The sequence below is a fragment of the Drosophila obscura genome, unplaced genomic scaffold (genome assembly GCF_018151105.1).
Source record: "Drosophila obscura isolate BZ-5 IFL unplaced genomic scaffold, ASM1815110v1 contig_200, whole genome shotgun sequence".
Classification (NCBI taxonomy): domain Eukaryota; kingdom Metazoa; phylum Arthropoda; class Insecta; order Diptera; family Drosophilidae; genus Drosophila; species Drosophila obscura.
Genome location: NW_024542791.1, coordinates 3842743 through 3864900, shown reverse-complemented (window position 1 = coordinate 3864900; position 22158 = coordinate 3842743). Strand labels below are relative to the sequence as shown.

The following is a 22158-nucleotide window of genomic DNA, read 5'->3' as shown; positions in this document are numbered from 1 at the left end:
GTTATCGATACTAGACTGAGTGGAATGTGTTGCAAAGCGGAGTAGGGAAACTGTTATGCAGCACTTACAGCTGGTTGAAGAATTTTGGGGAAAATCCCCATCTAAATGAACATTTAAAGAGTTATTTAATATAATATAATAATACAGTTATTCAAGCATTTATTTCACAATTATATTTGTATTATTTTTTGTATCATACCACAATAAGCACATAATAATTAAATTAATTAATCTTAAAAAATACATTTTCGGGCGTTCTCTCTACATGTTTAGGCGTTCTCATAGCGCTGCTTCATCATCTTTTTAATGTAGGATTTGTAGTCGGTACCAGGTGGCAGGTTGCACACCTTGTTGCCCAGGCCTACACTCTTGGTGCGACCATCAGCCTACGGATATAAAATGTACATTGAAACGTTCCTGACTTAACTTTATGTATGACTTATGTTACCTCAATGATCTGTGTGCGCCCCTGATTCTTCCTGCCCAGACCCTGGCCCTCCGTCCAGCCCATCTTCTGCATCAAGCGATTGCCCACATTGTTCGAACTGATGGGCAGTGCTGCAGCCGCGCTGGCGTTGTTCTTCTGACGTGTCTGCAATGTCTTTATCTCCTGCTCGAAGCGCTCCCGGCTGCGATTTGGCGGCGGGGGATCGCTTTCACCGTACTTCAGTCTCCTCTCCTTGGCACGGTCCCGATAGCTAAGGAAAGACCCAAGAATTTACGAAATATCTGGTCAAAAATAAAGCTTTTACATACGACAAGCCGGCGTCGCTATCGGGATCGGGGTCGGCGTCAGCAGTCGCTCCTGAACCTTGATTGAGCTTGGCCAAATTCTCTTTGTGCAAATTCGACATTTTCAAATGCTTCTGCAGGATTTCGAGGGATTGAAAGGCACGTTTACATAGCAAACATGTCAGCTTCTGGAAGTCCACAAAGTCCATTTCATCAGCAACGGCACTGGATCCACCAACAGCCGCCGCTGAAGGCCCCGCAGTCTCTTCATCCGACTCGGAGCCACCGCCATAGGCTTTGAACAGCTTATTCACCCCCAGTGGAGCCGCTGGCGGCATAAAGTCAGCCAGCTTAGCTCGCTCCTTCTTCTCCAGTATGGAGAAGCCCACGTCTGCATACGAGCCTGGAGTGGAACGCGAGCTGCTGGGCCCCGACATCTCGCTTCCTGTCAAGATGGGATGAGGTGTGGCCACCACGGTGTAGTCCTTCTTCTGGTTGAGCTGCTTGGCCCACTTCTCCATGTCTTTGACGATCTTCTTGGCCACCTTGACCTTGTCGTGCTTGTTGTTTCCGTCCTTCTCCTTGTCTTTTTCCTTCTCCTTCTTGGAATCGTCATCCTTCTGCTCGGCCTCTGCCAGCACCTCCTGCAGTGCCGCCTGCGTGGAGGCAGGAGTCGCCAGAATGTAGGTGCTGCGTCGCTGATCCCAGTACAGGTAGGCTCCCGTTTCGTTGTTGTAGTAGTACTGCGAGTGGGCGTCGTAATAAAGACCCGTGGTCGGGTCGAAGTAGTACCCAGAGCTCTCATCGTACTGATAGCGGGACACATCGGGAGCGGCTGCAGGGGAGAGAGTTCTATGGAGCTTGGGGCTTGGGGATTTATGCCATTCACTTACGATAAGTCTTCCCATCGTTTCCTCTTGGGGCGATCACATTCTGGGAGGCAAATGTGGCTTTAATCTCGGCAGCTGCCTGGGCAGCAGCTATAGCGGCCGCTGTGGCCGTCGTCTCAATGTTGCTCATCTTCTTTTGCTTCCGTTGGATGGCCGAGAGAGCCACGGCAGCCCCGGAATTCGCTTCCGTCAGCTGAGGGTCTGAGTTACCGCTCTTGGCTATCTCTGCCGTGTAGTAGTCCGTGTAGTACTGAACATAGTGCGCCTGCTCCGCCGGATTGGAGGCATACAACGAGGCACTGTACTCCGCGAGCCGGGGAACGTCGGCCAGCGTATAGCTTCCACCAGCTCCTGAGGGTGCCACAGCTGCTATTGAGCCGCTTGGAATTCCTCCGCTGGCCGAACTCGTGGAGGTGGCAGCTGGCGATTCCTTTGGTAATTTCGGCCGATCATCAACGTCGACGCAGTAGCTAATGGCAACTGAAACGGAAGTGATTAGCGAATTGGATAGAAAATAGCCCGACGACACTTACCTTCACGGTCATCTAGGGTCAGAGGTGGATCCAGCGCGGTCAAGGCGTTGTGCAACTCCATTGAGTCAACGAGCGTGTCAAAGTGCAGATAGCAGATGCCTCGCGATGCCTGCGTTAGGGTGTCACGGCTGATCAGCACTTTGCTGACAGATTTGGCCAGCTTGGGCAGTAGCTGCTGCAGGGCAGTCAGCACGCCCTCCTCGTTGGTCAGGGCATCCAGATTGCGCAACATAATCTCTGCATGGGGTAAGCATGGCAGGTTAATGAGTGTGTTTCTTTGCTTTGAACAAAATGGCATTGCATGAGATTGGTTTTGGTTTGTATACTTTTTGTGAGGATTCGGGTGACTTCATCGATTCCTTCTCCACCGCCACAGAGGGCGTTCTCGCTTTCCTCGCGAGAGGCGCTGCACATGAAGCACTGGAAGCGGCGCTTAAAGTTGCTGGCACCACACTAAAAGAGCAAGAAAATAAACGATTTTGTGTTGTATTTTGATGACCGCCAGAACGTGTGGGTAGCTTGTAGCTTAATAAAAGCGGAAGCCTACTTCAGTCTGTCGGTATTCAGCAGTCACCTTCTCCTATATACATTTCCGAGATTCGGACTTAATCATACCCTTTGAGTGTTTAGGGTATTAAACACTTGCACATATGTATTTGTCATCTCGTAGGAAGAATTTGAATGAATGAGTATGCTCACGCAAGACTCGGACGCTCAACATTTAAATTAAGAGGCTCGAATTGTACAAGTGAGAATTGTTTTGAACGCATCCGAGTGTAGTCACTATTTGTAATACAAAAAATACAAAAGACCTCGCACTGATTCAATTACATTTCAATGGATGCTATTGGAATTATTTAGTGCGACGTAAATTTTACAAATTTACCCATATGCATACGGCTTTAAATTAGCGTAGACATAATGTAAACATTTTGAAAATTAATTTAATTACTAGGGGGCAAGCCCCCTGCGCACTGGCTGCACTCGTTTGCCAGCGCACTGACTGCAAAAACATTTGTCGCAGTAAAAATTCGGTTTTTAGGTAAATTTACTGGTGATTTAACTTTCAGTCGTAAAACGTATGGTTGCATGCCTGGAAAATCTAATAAGTTCAAAATCTCTTTTTGATAATTTAATCCTCATCGCAAACTGTATTGATCGATTTTTATGATACCGATTCGACTGGCACCAGCTTCTTTCTCTATCTTGAAATTTAAACATTTTTTCCTGCCAAAATTATTCTTTCTGCCAGTCAAGCATGATTTTAGTATGATGTTTGAACTTTTGGGCACACGCGATCAATGAGAACATTTAAAATTATCCAATTATTGTTTTAGAAATGTTTCAATATTTTATCGGATATTGGAGAGCGTCGTGCGAACGGTGTCTGTCAGCGGTGAACTCAAGATCATTGTTTCTACTTTGAATCACAATTTCACGTGCGGTCGCCAACGATTGACCCTGCAACGTTGTATAAAACAGTAGCTCTGTAGCTCAAGTAGACAGTGCCGCAGCCTAGGAAAAAGAGAACTCAAATACTAGTACCCTGCGCGTCCGTACCAAAAGCATGGAACGAAAATTTAAATTGGATTTTTTCCTAATGCAACATATTGGTATTTTGCAGCATTTTTATATACCTTAATACAAGTCCAGTCCGACATCCGTGTGTGGCTATATTGCATGGACACCCGGTGATCGCCCAACTGGAGAAAGCCCTAAAGAAGAGAAGGAAGAGAACAGTGTGATGGCGTATTAGTGACTGGAATGATTGGATCATAAGTTTCACAGGCTACACAGTCACCAGGTTGCTTCTGTTCTGTGTGTTTGCAACGCGCAGATGTCGCGCCGGATGTAGTCGCTGGCAGTTTGCTCCGTTCGATTACCGCTAAAAGTGTGAAATGATTACTTTAAGTTCAGTTCTCGCTCTGAACCATCCCAATTTGGACTAGACAACCAAACGAAACGAAACAGTCAGAACAGATGAAATGATGAGATGCTTAACTAAAGAAGGCGACGAGGAGAACTGAACTTAAAGCTCTGATTTCGTTACAGTTGATGCCGAGTTTTGATTAGTGCCGATTTCGTGGCTGAATCAAGAAGAGTCTTGTTGGTTGTTGTGATACCTTAGTTATTTCCATCCATTGTCTCGATTCCTCGACGGTTTTAAACTCGACAAATGCGAAACAGCGTGAGGCACCTAAATTTTAGATAGAAGCAGATACAGAAATGTTTTTGTCAAAATATGTTGTTGGTTGTTTCAATAGTTTTGTAACATTTTTTGGGGATTGCTTTTGGTTTATAGTGGAATTTTGTAGATGTTTGTCGTAAGCCAACTATTAAATGAATTGTATTTCCCGTTGATCACATTGCTGGGCACTCAATACTCACGCTCTTCATGTGGTCTTAGTCTAGCCTAATCATACGCGTATGTATTCGTATATAGCAAGTTCGTTGGCTATGTGACCCACCTGTAGGCTGCTTCCTCATCACTCGTATAGAAGTGGGCTCCATATTCACTTTGATCAGCTCGCCCATGATCTGCAAGGGTTACATTAAAATGCGCTCTTATTTCTGGTAGAACCTTCCCCTTACGTCTGCCTCGGTAACGTGCTTCTGAAGACCGAAGAGGATGATATTGTTTTGCGCTTCGTTGCAGGTCCTGTGATGCTTGCGACGATACTGGCTCTCGTCGGTCACATCGCTATCGTCGTCGGAGGAGTAGCGTCTCTCGCGGTCCCTTTCCCTGTCGCGCTCCCTGTTCGGCTGGGCGCTGTTGTTCCCATTGTTTCCATTATTATGATGCCGATAGTCAGCGCCCCGACTGAAAAGGTGGATCCAAGGGTTCAGTTGCAGCAAGAATTTGCTTCACGGAAGTCTTACTTGTTGCGCTCATTCCCCCGATCATAGTCGGAGTTGCGTTCCCGCGACTGGCGCTCATAGTTCTTCCAGCGGTGGTCGCGGTTGCTATCATAGTTATCCTCGCGCCGGTCGTAGTTGTCCTCGCCTCGGTGCTGACGATTGTCAGAGTTATTGCGCGAGTTGTAATTGCGCTCCTCTTGGTAGTCGTCGTCGATCAGGTCGCGATAGAGATCCTTGTCCTGACTGCCACTGCCGCTGCCGCCGGCATGTCTATTGTAATTCGAGGAACGCTCGCGGCTGCGCGAACGTGAATTGTGGCGTCTGTAGCCCCCGTGCTCTCGGTTCCGTTCGCTGCAAGCACATACATATTTCAGATCAATATTTACCAGTAAAGTACACACATACGTATGTATGTCGGGAGGGTTTCTTACCGTGAACGTGACCGGGATCGACTGTAGCGTCTGTATTGGCCCCCGCCGTGGTTTCCGCCGCCAACGCCCGCCACCACCGCCTCCACCGACATTTCCATTGCCACCGCCTCCGGAGAAGCCTCGACCGTAACGGGAATCCATATTACGCTAATCTGATACGAATCGGTAATTATATTTAATTATCTGCCCACATTCACACGCGCCTGTGGCCCTTTTGCCGAGCGCTAAAGGTAAACTTTAGCTAGTTACGTATTCAAATTTGCACATTTCTTACGTATTGTACGTTGCTGGGAGGACCAAGATATACTTAAAGGATTATCATTTCCCAAAGTCCGTTCAATGAGCGTGAATTAAAATTTTTACAACAAAAAGGCTGTAGAAAAATTCTCTGCCTCCTTTGCCAGAAACACAAAATCGATTACAAGTTATCGATACTAGACTGAGTGGAATGTGTTGCAAAGCGGAGCAGGGAAACTGTTATGCAGCACTTACAGCTGGTTGAAGAATTTTGGGGAAAATCCCCATCTAAATGAACATTTAAAGAGTTATTTAATATAATATAATAATACAGTTATTCAAGCATTTATTTCACAATTATATGTGTACTTTTTCAATAAACTTCAGGTAAATATACCGCTTTTGTCACATCCTCCTACGAGTATTTCGCGAGTCCTTGACTTATACCTGCTTGTTTTAGGTTAATAAACTTTTATCATAAATTCCTAGATAAGATTTGTTTTTATCAATAGTTTACGATGTTGGTGTGATTAGTCGTAGTGTGAGTGATCTAGAGATGAAAATATCAAAAGAATACTTTAGTATATTTAGGAAAATAAGGAATAAATCAGGCTCCTAAGTGATGTTTATATAATTTACTATAAAATATAACTCTTTTAATAAATAAAAATATCATTAAGATAACATTTAAAACACCGAAATTGATGTTTACAGTAATAGTGAAACAATCGCAGCATCGCACACCTCTAAAAACGTCAATGTCCGAGCGCTTGGCAACACTGTAAGTCACTCACTGAGTAGCGTGTCTTGGGGAAAAACCATTTTATAACATTTTACTTCGATCTAAACATAGACTTCCCCCGAATTTCAAACAAAATACAATCGTTGTATATATAACGTAACGTATAAAGTACAAACAATGAAGAAAGTGCTCTTAACGAAAACACAGCGCATACAGCGAGTGTCGAACGGATCAGACGTGATATTGAAGGCAACAGCGCCAGTTCGAGTTGTTACAGATCCCGTGCCTTTGAACAGCAACGCGTACATACAACGTAAATCCTTTCAGTCGGTTTACGGGGATATCTTCAGATTACTCATGCTTATACCAGATAAAGGTATGCAACAACGTGTTATCGATGCCATTAATGGACGGGGGGACAGCGATAAGACATCTGCTACTGCACCTACTTCGCATCTAAATAAACAGTGCTGTTGTGCTGCGATCAAAGTAGACGCATTCACACAAACAGATGATGAACCGAGGATACTATCGCCCATCACACCTAATCGAAATCATACGACGCCCAATTTAGTCGAAAAGTTGTTGATAAAAAATGATTCACCCGATTCGGATGTACCCAGTGGCTCCAGCCCCGTTCCTATTCCTAGTCCAGCTCAATCCAAGACGCAAATTGTTGGGAAAAAGCGTGGCCGTAAGCGCAACAACTGTGTGCCAAAGGTGGTCAAAGTATCCGCAGCTGAAATGAATCAGAAGGATCGGGACGATAAACAACTAACTCCCGTGGCAGCCAAGAAGAAAAAACTGGAAGTTTCTGTAAGTCAAAGTGTCCTCATACATCGATTTGCAAATGTGGATATTAATTTATAACTTTTTTATTCTCAGGGGAGCCCAGAGGTAAAACCAGCGATATTAGAGCGTCGCGATTCGAACATGACGGATGTATCAACAATATCAATCAACGTGGACGAATGTATCGATAGTGTCAATAGATTTATAGACGGTACGGAGTCGGATAATATCTATAAAATAATGCTTAAGGAGTTCAAGACGGCCTGTATTAAGTCCCCTCAAGGCCTGCTGTGAGTAATTGAACATGCAGCATGCACCAGCAGATGTGTAATTTTAGTTCTCCCCTCCCGTTTAGGCCCATCCATGATGCAATTTTAAAGGGGGACATTATGGCCGTTAAACGTCAGATTTTTGTTTACACCCATAGTAATATTAATATCAATGAAATGCTTAGCGATGAAGGTGAAGATTGCCTGGAACTCGCTCTAATGAATGATACTTATCCGGGAATGGTCACAACGCTATTAACAGCCGGCTGCTTGCCCAATCACATATACGAAAAATCCAATACGGCCCTCCATATAGCTGTCATCAACAACGTTGAAAGAGAATCGATAAGGGAACTAATGCTCAGCATTGATTTGAATCTACTGCTTCAAACCAACGATGACGGGTACACAGCTTTGCACTTGGCAGTGCGCCACAATCAGTACGACATTGCAGAGATCATATTGGACTGCATAGACGAGCGTGAATTGAATGGGCGGCAGCCAGTTTATCGAAGGTCAACAGAGACGCCAGATCCAAGGCTGACGCCAGAGAAAGCGTTTGCCAAATACTATGAGCGTGCTTGCGACAGACTGGAATCCACCAAGCATATGCTCAAGGATCGTCGATTGAAGCTGGAAATTCTAAATGCTGCAGAGTCGAGGGCGGGCAACACTCCGCTTTTCTTTGCCGTAGAACAGGAGCAAGGTGAGCTTATGGCAACCATTGCATAGAATAACATTGCATCATCATTATTTATATTTCAGAGCATTTTTGTTACTTCCTGCTGGCTCACATGTGCGATCCGGATCAAGAAAACTTCAACGGGCATTCCCCCAAATCGTTTCACTACGAATATGCTCGAATTTTGCGCATTAATTTGAAAATATCTCGCGTGATGGATAAAGTCATTCTTATTTTAAATGGTTAACGATAATTGTACAGATTCATTTCTTAAAATATTAATTGTAAATTGGTTAAAGAGTAAACACATTTAGGCCCAGTTTAGTTCAAAATTGGTTTTCTTCAGCTTGGCCAATTCCATTGGACGTAGGGACGGTGGTAAACCACTCTGATGGTATGTTTTCCAGGGCCATTTCTTTGGTTTTCGCTTAGTCGATTTGGATTTCTTCTGCGCACTGACTGCAGAACAGCGCAATAAATATTGAGTGTTTCCATATTTGTAATCATAATTTGTACGTACCTAGCTTTTCCAGCTTCTTGAATTCCGGTTCACTATAATGACCGTAATTGCAATATAGATCGAACTTGCAGTACCCATTAAAATAGCGCTGACATGGTTTCTTCAGACGCTCCTCTGCCAAAATCTTAGCGGGATCTAAGCATCAAAACATTAGTGGGATTCGGAAGGATACGCGTTACACCTACCTTCAAAGCGCCGCATGTAGCGGTACTTGGCCACCGTGTGAGATATGCCATTGTTGTGCAGCTTGCGCACATTCAAATCACTTTTCATAAAGCAACCGCAGTAATCACAATAATAACTTTGTCCCATTTGGTAAATGCAAGCAATGCAAGCAACAAACTTTTTGTCCTAGAGATGGCCGCCTGGAAAATGGCTGTGCCGATAGTGCTGCTCTCCATAGTGATGACAGCCAATTGACTATCATTTGCGCACTTTTTGCAAATTTTGATTGCGTATTTGCGAAATTATATTCTATTTTGTACTCTTTTTAGATATTAAATATTTTGTAGTAGCCATTTCAACATTAGCAGTAATTTTCATGACTGTCTGGACTATCTCAGACAATCCAGACTGCTAGTTTCTGCTCCGATATCAGCAAATATTTTTGCAACACTGCACCGCCGCGAATGGAGGTCGCTGACACCACCACTAAGTGATAGACAATTTGGCCAAAAGCCGGCGAAAAAGAGAAATTGCTGAGTTTTAAACCGTATATTTGAGGAATGGAGCCTACGCTGGACACGTATAAGCTTAGCTGTGAGCTGTTTGGCCACAGCTTGGATGTGCGCGCTGTTGCCGCTGGTGGCAGCACGCCCGAGGGCGGTCAAATTATTTTGTCTGGGTCTCGGGACAAGAGTACAAAGCTGTGGAAGCCAATTGGGTGCGTTGTGTGAGCTAAAACACGTGTGTTTGTCAATCCTCAAGCTTCCTTTGACCTTCCAGCAACGAGTATATCGAGAGCCTGACGCTGCAGGACCACAAAAACTTCATATCCTACATATATTTCCATACCGCCGAGCAGTGGATTTGCACGGCCAGCAATGACGCGACAATTTGCATCTATAAGCAAGACGGCTTTCTGCCGCTGCTTACGCTTAAAGGTCACGAGTCGACCGTTTGTGCATTGTCGGAGGGCCTGAAGCCGCGCAGCCTCATCAGCGGCAGTTGGGACAAAACCGCCTGTGTGTGGACCATTGGAGAAACGGGCGAAGTTACGACCGTATCGCTCAAAGGACACGAAGCAGCCGTCTGGGCTGTGGCGACGCTGAAAACGGAACAAAAGTACGTGACCGGAGGGGCCGACAAGTGCATCTACTACTGGAACGAGAAGGGCGACAAGCTGCGCCTGCTCAAGGGTCACACCGACTGCGTCCGTGGTCTGATTGGCCTGGAGGCCAACACGCTGCTCTCGTGCGGCAACGATGCCGTTCTGAACTTCTGGAACGAGGAGGGCGAGTGTGTGCGAAAGCTGGCCGGGCATACCAACTACATCTATGCCATGGCCCGGAACCAGGCCTTGGGCGATCAGGTTGTCGTCTCTTGTGGCGAGGACAGCACGCTGCGCATGTGGAATGTAATAACCGGTGATCAGCTTGGCGAGCCCATTCTGCATCCGGGCATATCGGTGTGGTCAGTGGCGTGTCTGCAAAACGGAGACATTGTCACGGGCTGCAGCGATGGCGTCGTCCGGGTGTTTAGCAAAGAACCAGCGCGTCAAGCAAGCGAGGCCGTCCGGCTAGCATTCGACCAGGCGGTCGCCACACGCAAATCGCAGATAAACGAGGAGATTGGCGGCGTTAAAAAGACAGAGTGAGCCTGGCCCTCCCGCTTTTCTTTCATCTCGGAGTACGAGTACTTATGTGCCATAAATCCCTTTTTTAGTCTTCCAGGTCCTGAAGCCCTGCTATCGAATGGAACCCGCGAGGGGCAAACGAAAATGGTGCGTCATCTGGATGGATCCGTCAAGTGTTATAGCTGGGAGCTCGGCAAGTGGAATTTGGTTGGTGATGTCACGGGCGCCTCGGGCGGCACTCAGGCCAGCTCGGGCAAGAACCTGTACGAGGGCAAGGAGTATGACTTTGTGTTCAATGTCGACATCTCGGACACAGCGCCGCCGATAAAGCTGCCCTACAACCGTGGCGAAGATCCCTGGCTGGCTGCCCAGGCCTTCATTCACAAGAATGACCTGCCACAGGCATATCTCGAGCAGGTGGCCAACTTCATTGTAAAGAACTCGGAGGGTGGGCCTGTGGAGGTGAGTCAGGCACCCACCGGTTATCAGGATCCCTTTACTGGCGGCTCCCGCTATGTGCCCGGCTCTAGCAACACGAATGTCCGAACTACGGGTAATGCGGATCCCTTCACTGGATCCTCCAGCTATTCCACTAGCACAAGTCATGCTCCATCCAGTGTGGATGTGAACTTTGTGCGTGCGGGTGACAAACACTTTCCCGTCAGCAGCTATCGCACATTTGATACCTGCGATGCCGCCAAAGTGCTGGAGAAAATGAAGTGAGTAGAGAGTAGAGCCTTCAAGGATTACCAATGGAATTGAATTTCCTTTTTTTTTTTTTTTGCAGAGAGTTCAACAATAAACTTACGCCCAGCGATGGAAAAGTTGGCGATGAACTGCTGCTGGCTGTCATTAAGCTAACCGAGCAGGCTCCCGTGCTGGAACTGACTGCTCTGGAGGCGCTTATTATTCTACTGAAATGGCCAGTCGGTCAGCTCTTTCCGGTCATCGACATACTGCGCCTGGCCGTGCGCAACGAGGCCATTTTCAGTGTGCTCAGCAATAGCCATGACTTCCTTAGCATCGTGTTGCCACAACTCGGTGGGGCTGCGGCCAATCAATTGATGGTGATACGCTGCCTGGCGAACAGCCTCACCCACCACACTGGACGGCAGCAGGTGGAATCGCAGTTGCCCAAGATCATTGAGTTGATTAGTGGCATCCGAGCGGGCAGCGCCAATCTACAGATTGCGATGGCCACCTTCTATCTGAACCTGACCATTTCGCAGACCCAGGGTGTGGCAAAGTCCGATATTTGCTATATGGTCACGACGGGCGTTGTGGAGCTGCTCAAGTGGGCCAAGGATCTGGAGGCATGTTACCGCTCCATGCAAGCCATCGGCAACTTGACCACAACCCCATGTGGCCAGGAGACCATCGCCCAGGTTATCTCCGTTGACTATGTGATGGACAAGCTGCGTGAGCTGACCAACACGCCTCAGGGCGAGAACTTCAGCAAGGTGAACTCGGTGGGACAGGCACTTCTGGCCGCATTCTAAAACTACTTCCTGCATAAGTCTAAATTATATATTGGAGAACGATTTTTCTAAATAAATATTATACACTTTAGTCGGCTGCCGTTTTGGAATGCTGTGGCGCCTCTTCTGTTGCCGCTGGCTTCGGCTGCTGGCGGCTGTTTATGCGCTCCAGCAGATCCAGTTTCCATCGCTCCTCCGGCACACCCTTCGCCCAGTCGGGCACCGTTATGTTTGGCAGCGTAATCGTTGACATGGCTTTCAGTATCTAAGAATATCAAAATTGTTATGAGACGTTTATCGATTGTAGCTTTTCATGGGGCAAACAACCTGTTCGGTTCGCGTCTTATCCAGCTCCATTTGCAGCTCTTGGGGTCGAGGCTCATTCCACACTTGTCGTTCGATTTCAATGTCGGCACACTCAATGGGCGGCATATTGGGATCGCCATGGGTAACTGGTGCTGTTGTCAAATCGATGTCTTCGTCATCTTCGGGCAGTGTGTTAGCCTCCACCTCCACTTGTGGTGGCTGTGGCTCTGTTCTCGGTTCACTGTCGTTGAAATCATCCATGGCAAGCCTCTGGTATCCATCGTAGGCATCTGAGTCATCGCTATCCTCGCTCTCGATACCAACACGCGGATGGTCCACTGCTGGCGTTGGAAATATCTCATGACCAGGATCAGAAGGTAGTTCTGGGCCCATTTTCTTATTTATTTTAATTTTTTTTCCGTAGTTCGATAACTAAATTTCGATAGCCTGCAGCAGTGTTGTAAAAGTGCAGCCGATACAGTGCCGTTACTTTTGCTGGTATTTTACAAATTAAAATAAATCCAACCAAAAAAAGAGTAAAAACACCGTTTAGCAATGACAATTTAATACATATAGCCCGCTGTGGACGCAGCGGCAGCAGAGCTGCTGGCATCGGGTACCCCGCCCCTTTGATGCGGCACAATTGTGGATTTGATGTCACGATTAGAGGTTTTCCGGAGCTCCGTCGCGGCATGCTGTAGCTGCACAGTGCACTCATTGCTGGCGCCATTCAAGCTGAGATGTGCGCACTCCTTTTCGAGGAGCATGGCCAGAGCCTCGAGCAGCTCGACGAAACCGAGCGCCAGCGCGGCGCGACGAATGCGATTGAGTTCCTTGTAAAAGTGCTGGGTCTTGTCCGGCATCTTCTTGGCATGGCGCAGCACCTTCTGAACGTCGGACTGTAGACTCGCCTGTCGTATCCACACAACGCTGCTCTGCGAATAGGAACGACGATCGGCACGAACTGGGAAGCTGGCCGTTTCGCCGGGGGCCAGATCCTCGGCAAAGCCGAGTAACTCCAGATCACCCAGCCAGGGTATAACATTCGATCCTGGCGGCAAAATGTTCAGCATCAGATTCGACTTCTTTTTGCCATCGGTGAAGGCATAGATGAAGCCGTACCACTTCTCGCCCACCCGCACCAAGGCGGCCATATTCTCCATTTTCAGGGCGCCGTGCAGCAGGACACAGAGGCACTCCTTCTGCTGCTCCGTTTGCGGGCCAGTGCTGTGCTTGAGCACGATCGTAACATCCGCATCGTCGCCGCTCTCTTCGGTGTCCTTGGGATCCTTGGCGTAAAACTCACGAATATCCTGCTCAAGACTCTCCAGCACATAGTTCGGATTGCTAGTGTCCAGTATGAGTTTGGCTGGCTTCGCCACGGCCGCCATGCCCGCCGAGCGACGACTGGCAGTACTCTTCTCACGCTCGACCTTCGGCAGTACCCAATGCCGGCTGAGAGTCGCCGGCGAGCCAATGTCGGACAGAGCGAGGAAGCCACACACCTCGATACGCTGATCAATTTGGCGCACCTGCGCCACATCCACGCCAAGCACAGCCGGCTGCTCATACGGTATTGTGGGTGGCCAGAGCAGGACGGGTGCCTCCATGCGGAAATAGCTTCCGCACTTCAACGTGACCTCGGTGGACTTGTAGCTCGTCTCGCACAGACGCTCGATCAGCTCAAAAACGGCAGTGCGTCCCAGCTCACTTTTGTGACTCGGCGTAGTGGAGGTGCCATTCTCATTTGTTTCTGGGTTCTTGACAGGCGTCATAAATAGCTGACCTGGAGATGGAGAGGTAATTGTTTAGGGGGGCAAACTCTCGAGTTGGTTTATTCCTTTAGCTACCCTTCAGTGCGGCAGCATCTAGCAGCTGCTGATACACGACCAGAGCTCGTGTAAAAAAGAGATCACTGTGCAGTCCCAGACAAATGAAGTTCAGATTGTAGTTGGCCACAGTCCTGAGCCACGCGTATTCTGGATCGGCTTCCTTGCCTGCATAAGTCTCCAGAAACCCGCTAATCGAAGTGCTGCAAAAGCCCAGACCGCAGTCGGTGAACACAACCAGCTGCAGGACGTTCTGTGCGCCCCAGGTGGACATTATGCTGACGCATGTCTTGAGCATGGTCAACAGACACGACTTGTCCACCGTCTCGATCTTCTTTACCGCCTGTCGTATCTGATCGTAGTCCCGCGTGAAGTCCACCTTCAGCTCCGCGGTCATTGTGTACGACATCAGAGCAAGGTGCTCCAGTTTGCCGGCTGCCGTGAAATTGTCCAGTAGATGTTGGATGCCCTTCGTGGCCAGCGATAGATACGTGTGCTCATTCCGGCCAGGCACCTGGCGCAGCATCGAAATTGATGCATCGACGGCTATGATTGTCGGCATTTCCAAAGTTTTAATATAAAACCATCAAAATTTCAGCGTCGTTTGTTTACGTATCTTCTTCTTGTACTCCAGCTGCAATAGACCTGGAGAAACATCGATGTTAACATCGATATCATCGATGTTTGAGTGCAGACATCGATGTTTTTATAATTACAGAGATTAAATGGATGATTTTTAGTTTTTACCTCCACGAATACCTAAGAATAGATGAGTTAGTAAGTTTCTTAAAAGCAAATTACTATCTTTTTGACAAAATTTTGATATTACATTCGCATAAAAGTTATTTGAAAATCCTTCGGGACCTAATGGGTTAAGCTAAGACAACCATTTTAAAAATATCGATGTTTCATCGATGTTTTGCTCCACCTGAAACGTCTACAGGAGAATGGCTAAACATTTTTCATTTGGCGCCAAGCTAAGAATTCAATTAAAACAGACCGGACCGCACCGCCTGTTAAATACGAATTTGAGCATCTCTCAATCAATCGTTTGAGGGGTGCATATTAGATTTTAATTGCCTTGATTTCGCCGCAAAATCATCCAGCGCTGGAGACCCTTATCATTTGTTTGCATTGCACCACTCAATAGTTTTGTATTAATATTAATTGAATTTTGATTCGCTGCCGCCCGTCGTCTCTCATCGCACCAGTATGCGGGGACGGGTGGGTCTTTTCTTGCTCTTTTAATTACATTTTATTAAAAACATATGAGCGCCGCCGGCGTTGCTCTCTCCAGCCGCACAGCATCCGCAATCGTCGCCGTCAGGGGAGAATACAAATCCACTCGCGGACCAGGCGCCAGCATTCATTCAGTTTGCTCTGCTTGAGCAGTGAGGTCCGCGTCGTCTCCCAAGTAAAGAACTTCCATAGTGTAACATACAAAATATATATTTTGTTCTAAGACTTCTTGGAGTTGGGAGTGTGTAAATCATTTCCTAAGAAAGTGAGTAATGTAATAATGTAATTGGATTAAGCACTCAGCACTCATCAATACTAAAAATTGAGGGGAGGCTTTATATGTACAACACATAAAGCACCAACAATTTATCAACCTTTTAACCCAAGCCATTCTTATCAATAAATTAATTCCCTCATCAGCCTCGATGTTTTTTAAATTTTATACTCATTAGCGGTGTATTTTTGTGTTGTGTTGTTGTGTGATCGTTAATAATTTCACTCGCCTCGCATATTTCTGACCCAATTTCACGAATGCAACATTTCCTCTCCATACTCGCATTGTGGAAATCTGGCACGAGGGTTGGTATATTTTTGCGTCATGTCATTCTGTTTATCGTTGCAAGAACAATATAGCATAGCCGATTATATGGCGCTCCATATATATGAGCATATGCGTATGCATATAGTACAGAAACATCAACGAGACGAGGTCTCTAACCAACCACACAATGCATCCCATCCGACAAGGAACCCATTTGGAACGCTTTGTTTGCAAATCTCTTTTGGAATGATTTTATTTGTTTGGTTTGTTCCCGTTCCCATGCCATAATAAATCCCCGCTAAATATTGCATTTTCTGGCTTGCATTGGCCATAAATTTGTTCGCATTTTGTTTGTTTATACGAAGCGGTATTTGTTATAAACAAATTTTAGATATAATTAAGGAAGGAATTATTTGGCTAACACCCGGACCCGGATACACAAAGCCGAACGGCATGCGGCGCCATTGCAATTTATTTTCCAATTTTCCCATTGATTCAGTTTCCTCTTGACTCTGCACAGAATACGTTGCGGATTTGCATAGCTGCATCCTAATTAAAGAACATATCGGAGATCATTTGAGAGTCGAGTCCATCGAACGCCACTACGCACTGCTGCATCATGGCCAGGGGAAGTCGAACACTCCAATTAGTATGCCTAGCTTTAATTGCTCTATCGCAATGGCACACACTGGCCACTGCAATGCCCGTCACGTAAGTAATTACATATGTACATATATATATATATATATATCGGAAAATGGTAGCTGCTAAAATATCTTGGCTGATATTTGCTATATAAGAAATTTAGCCTCTAAATTAATGGAAAATTTCAGAAAGAGAAATATTTACGTGGGTTGCATAGGAAGCTAAAATCCGTAGATATTTTAAAGTAAATTATATGATAGTTCTCTTCTGGTTCTTTAAAAATGCTTGGCTTTAAATTTTTAAAATTGTGCACAAACTTTCAATTAAATTGATCAACTTCTTCGTCGTAAAATTTCTATTAAATGGGGATTCCTCCTCTGAGTTATTTTAAATTATTTTAAAAATGTTCCTGCATAGAAAATTAAAAAAAAAAAAATTAGAAAGGGGAATAGCATAAAATCTCAGATCGTAAATCTCAGATCATAAAATAGCTGTAATTGGATGCTTAATTTTGTACAATTCCCATTGCCTATGTCGGATTGAAAAGAGCACTAAAAATATTCCGGTTCCTCCAGCTCAGCCGCTTTGACACATGTCACACACATTCGTTCGCACTTCATTTTGGGATTTTGGGCTCTCTTATCCATGGGGAATTTTTTTTTAGCGAAATATGCAAGACATCAACTCCATGTCGTCGGCTGCCCATTCCCATTCCCAGTCCCAGTCCCAGTCCCAGCCAAGTCCCCTGCATTCATTCACAGTCCCAGGCCAGGCGCTGGCCTCCCTTCAAACGAAAAACGAAGATGTTCAGTCTATCCGCCCGTCCGTCAAGCATACGTACGTACGTACGTCCGTCTGTTGCTGTTCCGCTTATTTGTTTGTTTATTTTCGGACCCGGGGCCGGGGCATATTCTTGCTGCATCTCTCTAACTGCCAGACACTTCATGCAAATGGGCAACGGGGAGTGGAGTGGGGATAGAGCGCGGCATGTGCAGCCCGGCACTTAGGCAGTTGCATCGCCCCCTTCCACGCCCATCTATGCTCTCTACGCCATGGCATATCCATCAGCATCAATGCATTTCACACAAACAGAAACTAAACAGGGTTCCTGACCCTGAGCCGGGAGAGCCAACCATTAACGATCGCAATCGAAATGGGAAATTGGAATAGGGGGTATGGGTATGGGTATGGGTATGGGGGAATGCGGCCCTTCAATATTTATAGATGCAATGGTGGTGGCGGCAGAGGCAGCGGCAGCGACAGCGGCCTCCCACTCAGATGATTAATGAGCTATGAGAGCGAGGCTAATTTTAAGCAAAACTCCGTTCCAGCAATGAGGAGCTGCGCGGCACCATACAGTCGCTGATCTATTCGTACAATCAGCTCGACAATAAGCTGGAACGGCACGAGCATCGAGAGCGTGCCCTGGGGGAGCTGCTGAAGAAGGCGCTGCAGTCGCTGCAAAAGGGTCAAAAGAGTCTGGAGCCCATCAATGGGATATTCGGAAGGTTGGACGAGCGGGTTAGCCAGATCGAGACAATGCTCATCACGGTAAGTCGGCAGACATTAGCCACTTCGGGCCACCTCTAGCTAATGCCATACTTCATGCAGCAAGAGGAGAAGTACAATTCGCAGTCGGATCGCTTCAATCAGGCCACCGAGCACATGTTCAAATGGATGCGGGAGAATGATGAGTGCTTCAAGCGCCCACCGGCTACTGCCAATCTGATTGCGGCTGCCCCAGCACCAGCGGCCATTCCCAACGAGTTTATCCAGGAGCAGCAGCGTCTCAACAAGCGGCTGCTGGAGGAGATCCAAAAACTCTCCTCGAGTGTGACCGCGCTGCTGGACAGCAGCAAACAGACAGCCGCCCAGACCCAAAAGAACTTTGACAGCATGCCCAAGGCCAACGAACTGCTCACCCAGATCGAGGCGAAGCTGCAGCAGCACTCGACCAGCGTCACGACCGCCGCACCGCCAAAGAACGATGAGTTTGAGCTGCAGCTGCTGGAGCGTCTGAATGCTTTGGGCGGTCAGGTGGCCAAACTGAGCGATGCGCCGCCTCCCGCTGCTCCTGTTGGACTCAATGACAAGGACAGAGCGTACATCCAAGAGTTGAATAACGACACACTGAATGCCCTGGCCAAGCTGAAGAGTGAGACTGTCTCGGGACAGCAAACAGGTTGGTATTCCACCCAACTAAAAGTAGATAGAAAACAGCCCCCAAGACATACGTTTTTGGGCTCTTCTGCTGACCCTTCTGAGGCCTGATTCAACTTCCTTAATCTCTCCCTTCATTACACACAGCTTTGACCCAAACGACGGAGCGTTTGCAGCAGACAGAGGCCAACATTCAGGCGGACGTTAAGCAGCTCTCCAGCGATGTGAGTGGGCTGAGCACATTATTTGCCTCCGTCAACGAGAGCAACAGCAAGCTGAACGATGGCTTCGAGGCGTTGGGCAAGTTCAACAACATCATGATGACCAATTCGGAAGTGGTGCTGGACACGCAGCGCAAGGTGGAGTTCGGCACACTGCAGATTGTGCAGCGTGTGAGCAAGCTGCTGGAGGAGCAGGTGACCGACTTGAAGGGTGTGCTCAAGACACGCTTCACCGCGCTGGATGGGGCTGTGGTCAGTGGTCAGCAGGAGACGAGTCGCAATATTAGCGGACTGCTCGATACGGAGCTCACACAGGTGTGGCATCGCATTGAGATCATGTCCAGCGAAATTAGCCAGAGCAGGGAAATGCTGAGTGTCATTCAGGCCGCTTCCGATGGGTACATCAACATCACCTTGGCCACCATGATGGGCCTGGGCGGCAAGGTGGAGGAGACAAAGAAGCACATGATCGATATGGATGAGAATCTGAACTTCCTGCTGGGCAAATTGTCGCTTATGTCCAGCGAGTTTGCCAACATCAAGAAGGGCCTTGCCGACTCGCTGGAGGATCTGCGCAACTCCTTCCATATGCTGCATGAGCGCATGCCAACGGGTCCGGGGCCGCATAACATCGAAAAGAATCAGTATCTGACCGATGTGAATCTGCTGTCCAAGCGCCATGCTCAGGAGGAGTAGTAGAAGGCAGAGAGCCACAGCCACTGCAATTACAATTACAATTAATATACAAATACAATAACCCTAACCGTAGCGCTTAAGGACGCCCACTTACATATACACACATCCCCACACACACACACACACACACACACACATACATACATACAACATATTTATGCAATTGCGATCTTAAAAACAAATCTCTCTTAAATACATTTCGTTTATGAACAAAATTACTCCATCGCACTTTATGCTTACGTTCTAAAAGGAATGGTTTGCCCAAGCAAATTTTTGGGGCATTCCTCGGGCTATAATTTACATACGGAATAGGTTAACTACTTAAACATAAACTGAGTCAATTCAATATTCGGCTTGACCTTAAGCACCTACGTGCCCCACCTCTGCTCGCAGCGTGAGTATCGATAGAGCACCTTGGTGAAGGATTCCACGTTGAAGTACCGATCGCTGGGATGCGTGTGGAATTCGGTGAAGCGCACATGCCACGGCATCAAGCCATAGGTGCACGTCTGATGTGCAAAAATTATGCCCAGGTCCGGATCCGGTGCCTCATAGTCCAGCCGCTGGGCCAACCTTAAGGTTATCTCCTCGGTGAGGGACTCCCGCTTCTGCAGCAGACCCTGTACCAGAGGCGTCTCTCTAATTGCGTACAGATCGCGGCAGACATCCGCTATAAGGGCATGGCAATCCGCGGGCCTGATTCGGTAGACCTGCAGCAACCCAAAGACAACGAAATCAATTAGCGTTTTGTACCGAGCACAGATAAGGCGGTGATTATTTCTGGGAATCGACTGGGAGGGTGGGGTATAGTCTTATCAGCCAGTCTTACCTGCAGCTGGGGTAAATGCGTGCCGTTTACACCGTTCGCATACCCATTCTTCTTGTGTCCATTGGTATGCCCATTGGTTTTGTGATGCACCGGTCCCGCTAGCCAACTGTAGCACCTGCCGTTGCTGTCCTCCCGTGGCTGGCAGAGGGCGTCCAATTCCACATAGCCGTGTTTTTTCTCACGCCTATCGTACACACTGACGTGCTTGATGCCAATGGCGAGAGCATAGCCGAAAATTGAATTTAGTCGTCCCGCATCCACATAGTAGTCATCCGGAGCTATGATTAGCACTAGGTGCTGCGGCACTTTGGTCAGGCTTGCCTTGCAGTCGGCCAGTAGGCGGCGCTCGTGCCGCTCACGCGCATCTTTTCCGCGACAAAAGTCATATGACCCGCGTACAAGGGCATGAAATTGCTGGTGCAGTCGACGCACTAGTTCGTACGCTCCGACCAGAAGTAGCAGCAGTTTGCCAAGCAGGATGCAGATCACTTCAATCATGGTGGGATCGGCCGGCGGAATGTGTGGGATCGGTGGCGATGGCTGCTGGCCTCCTGTTGCTTCTTGAGGTCCGGTCCCGCATACAAGCAAACATAACCTGAAAACAGAGGGCGGAACATTAGCTTAACACTTTTGCTGAAGCCGAGGACTCACCCACGCTAATCAGGGCCTATATGGCGTAATGCCGCAATCACTTTGTCGGGGTCATTGTGTTATGTAGCCGCTTTGTGTTAATACGATACGTGTTCTTAATTTTTTGTCAATTTTGTATTTTGTAATCAGCTGTTTTGATTGCTTGGATTTATCGATTTATTATCAAAGTATACCTATACTGCCTTGCGCGACAAGATATTCCTCAATTTTTATATTCTGTTTAATATTACTAGCTAGTTGGCCTTTTCAGCCCTAAACAAATAATTTTATCAGATAGATACATAAATTTTCTACAAGATTGGCTAGTTTTAGGAAGTCCTTTTTATTGCATTATTTACATAGAAAGGTTCAAACAAAAACGGCCAAAGCATAAAACGTAAATGTTGACCTAACTGTGACGTCAATGTTGCTGATCAACCGTGTTTCTTATATGCGTATGGACTTTTTTATACCTTTTTCTTTTAATTAATGATACATTTTTTGTTCCAAGCAGCTATGAAACATTAATAATGAATTTGTCTTAGAATTTCATGTTTTATACCTATTTATGCATTTGATTTGTTATTTGTAAATAAATTTATCCCGGTTCTGATACCTGTTATTGTTATTTTATATCTTTAAAACAGAGACTGAGTAGTTTCTGCATTAATTGGTGCCTGAAATTACAAACAATATCTCAAGTCCATAAAATCCATTTTCCCAAGGTATTCAGATTTTGTGCCAAAGTTGCACAACAATGCTGATAATTTATTTCCCCATGTTGCTGAAATTTTTCCCATACAAATCAAAGATCAAAGTATCTTACGGGAACCGTATTGAACGTCGCAACAATGAATCTTCACATACGTTAAGAACATGCGGCTCACACCACGAAAAGGAGGGGAAAGTCACCACGAAAGCGCTCTCTTCACCTCGGAAAACAGAGAAAATTTTGAAAAACCACCAAGATTTGAGAGCGATAAAAGTCGGTATTTTCTGTGCGGATGGGTGGGCATCGTTGATTGTATTTTTTCGATGTTTTCAAATTGACGATCGATGAAACATCAATGTTTTTAAAAATAGAAACAAATTTTTTTTTCTG

At 46.7% G+C, this 22158-nt stretch overlaps 8 protein-coding genes across 11 annotated transcripts; 3 read left to right on the top strand and 5 right to left on the bottom strand.

Annotated features, from left to right (window-relative positions):
• Window positions 1-177: 177 nt before the first annotated feature.
• On the bottom strand, window positions 178-5537 carry LOC121403806 (RNA-binding protein 5-A-like). Its single transcript, XM_041593844.1, has 12 exons — window positions 5446-5537; window positions 5036-5365; window positions 4748-4976; window positions 4624-4693; window positions 4279-4352; window positions 3793-3870; window positions 2482-2608; window positions 2156-2392; window positions 1626-2102; window positions 757-1567; window positions 449-698; window positions 178-386 (listed from the first exon to the last, which is right to left on the bottom strand). Exons 1-12 carry the CDS (start codon window positions 5535-5537, stop codon window positions 270-272), a joined length of 2892 nt encoding a protein of 963 aa, XP_041449778.1. The 3' UTR covers window positions 178-269.
• Window positions 5538-6401: 864 nt separating this feature from the next.
• Window positions 6402-8504, top strand: LOC111077752. 2 transcript variants are annotated; one of them, XM_022372145.2, is made up of 5 exons: window positions 6402-6463; window positions 6536-7240; window positions 7310-7506; window positions 7572-8191; window positions 8251-8504. In XM_022372145.2, the coding sequence occupies exons 2-5, from the start codon at window positions 6602-6604 to the stop codon at window positions 8412-8414; spliced, it is 1620 nt and encodes a 539-aa protein (XP_022227837.2). In that variant the 5' UTR covers window positions 6402-6463; window positions 6536-6601; the 3' UTR covers window positions 8415-8504. The 2 variants fall into 2 exon arrangements, with proteins under 2 accessions (XP_022227837.2, XP_022227845.2); XM_022372153.2 differs by lacking the exon at window positions 6402-6463 and having other exon boundaries at window positions 6476-7240.
• Window positions 8383-9072, bottom strand: LOC111077801 (zinc finger matrin-type protein 5). 2 transcript variants are annotated; one of them, XM_022372228.2, is made up of 3 exons: window positions 8873-9072; window positions 8688-8822; window positions 8383-8622 (listed from the first exon to the last, which is right to left on the bottom strand). In XM_022372228.2, the coding sequence occupies exons 1-3, from the start codon at window positions 8997-8999 to the stop codon at window positions 8510-8512; spliced, it is 375 nt and encodes a 124-aa protein (XP_022227920.1). In that variant the 5' UTR covers window positions 9000-9072; the 3' UTR covers window positions 8383-8509. The 2 variants fall into 2 exon arrangements, with proteins under 2 accessions (XP_022227920.1, XP_022227910.1); XM_022372218.2 differs by having other exon boundaries at window positions 8383-8626; window positions 8873-9069.
• Window positions 9073-9213: 141 nt separating this feature from the next.
• On the top strand, window positions 9214-12047 carry LOC111077744 (phospholipase A-2-activating protein). The gene is made up of 4 exons (XM_022372136.2): window positions 9214-9570; window positions 9633-10499; window positions 10572-11201; window positions 11270-12047. The coding sequence occupies exons 1-4, from the start codon at window positions 9413-9415 to the stop codon at window positions 11979-11981; spliced, it is 2367 nt and encodes a 788-aa protein (XP_022227828.1). The 5' UTR covers window positions 9214-9412; the 3' UTR covers window positions 11982-12047.
• LOC111077790 lies at window positions 11996-12732 on the bottom strand. Its single transcript, XM_022372208.2, has 2 exons — window positions 12288-12732; window positions 11996-12225 (listed from the first exon to the last, which is right to left on the bottom strand). The coding sequence occupies exons 1-2, from the start codon at window positions 12657-12659 to the stop codon at window positions 12049-12051; spliced, it is 549 nt and encodes a 182-aa protein (XP_022227900.2). The 5' UTR covers window positions 12660-12732; the 3' UTR covers window positions 11996-12048.
• A 77-nt stretch (window positions 12733-12809) lies between these two features.
• Window positions 12810-14740, bottom strand: LOC111077765 (integrator complex subunit 14). Its single transcript, XM_022372164.2, has 2 exons — window positions 14117-14740; window positions 12810-14052 (listed from the first exon to the last, which is right to left on the bottom strand). The coding sequence occupies exons 1-2, from the start codon at window positions 14655-14657 to the stop codon at window positions 12830-12832; spliced, it is 1764 nt and encodes a 587-aa protein (XP_022227856.2). The 5' UTR covers window positions 14658-14740; the 3' UTR covers window positions 12810-12829.
• A 1670-nt stretch (window positions 14741-16410) lies between these two features.
• On the top strand, window positions 16411-19807 carry LOC111076829. The gene is made up of 4 exons (XM_022370816.2): window positions 16411-16586; window positions 17852-18071; window positions 18132-18702; window positions 18828-19807. Exons 1-4 carry the CDS (start codon window positions 16495-16497, stop codon window positions 19595-19597), a joined length of 1653 nt encoding a protein of 550 aa, XP_022226508.1. The 5' UTR covers window positions 16411-16494; the 3' UTR covers window positions 19598-19807.
• On the bottom strand, window positions 19784-21216 carry LOC111076833 (dehydrodolichyl diphosphate synthase complex subunit NUS1). 2 transcript variants are annotated; one of them, XM_022370830.2, is made up of 3 exons: window positions 21078-21216; window positions 20427-21021; window positions 19784-20307 (listed from the first exon to the last, which is right to left on the bottom strand). In XM_022370830.2, exons 2-3 carry the CDS (start codon window positions 20922-20924, stop codon window positions 19966-19968), a joined length of 840 nt encoding a protein of 279 aa, XP_022226522.1. In that variant the 5' UTR covers window positions 20925-21021; window positions 21078-21216; the 3' UTR covers window positions 19784-19965. The 2 variants fall into 2 exon arrangements, with proteins under 2 accessions (XP_022226522.1, XP_022226529.1); XM_022370837.2 differs by having other exon boundaries at window positions 21082-21216.
• Window positions 21217-22158: the final 942 nt, after the last annotated feature.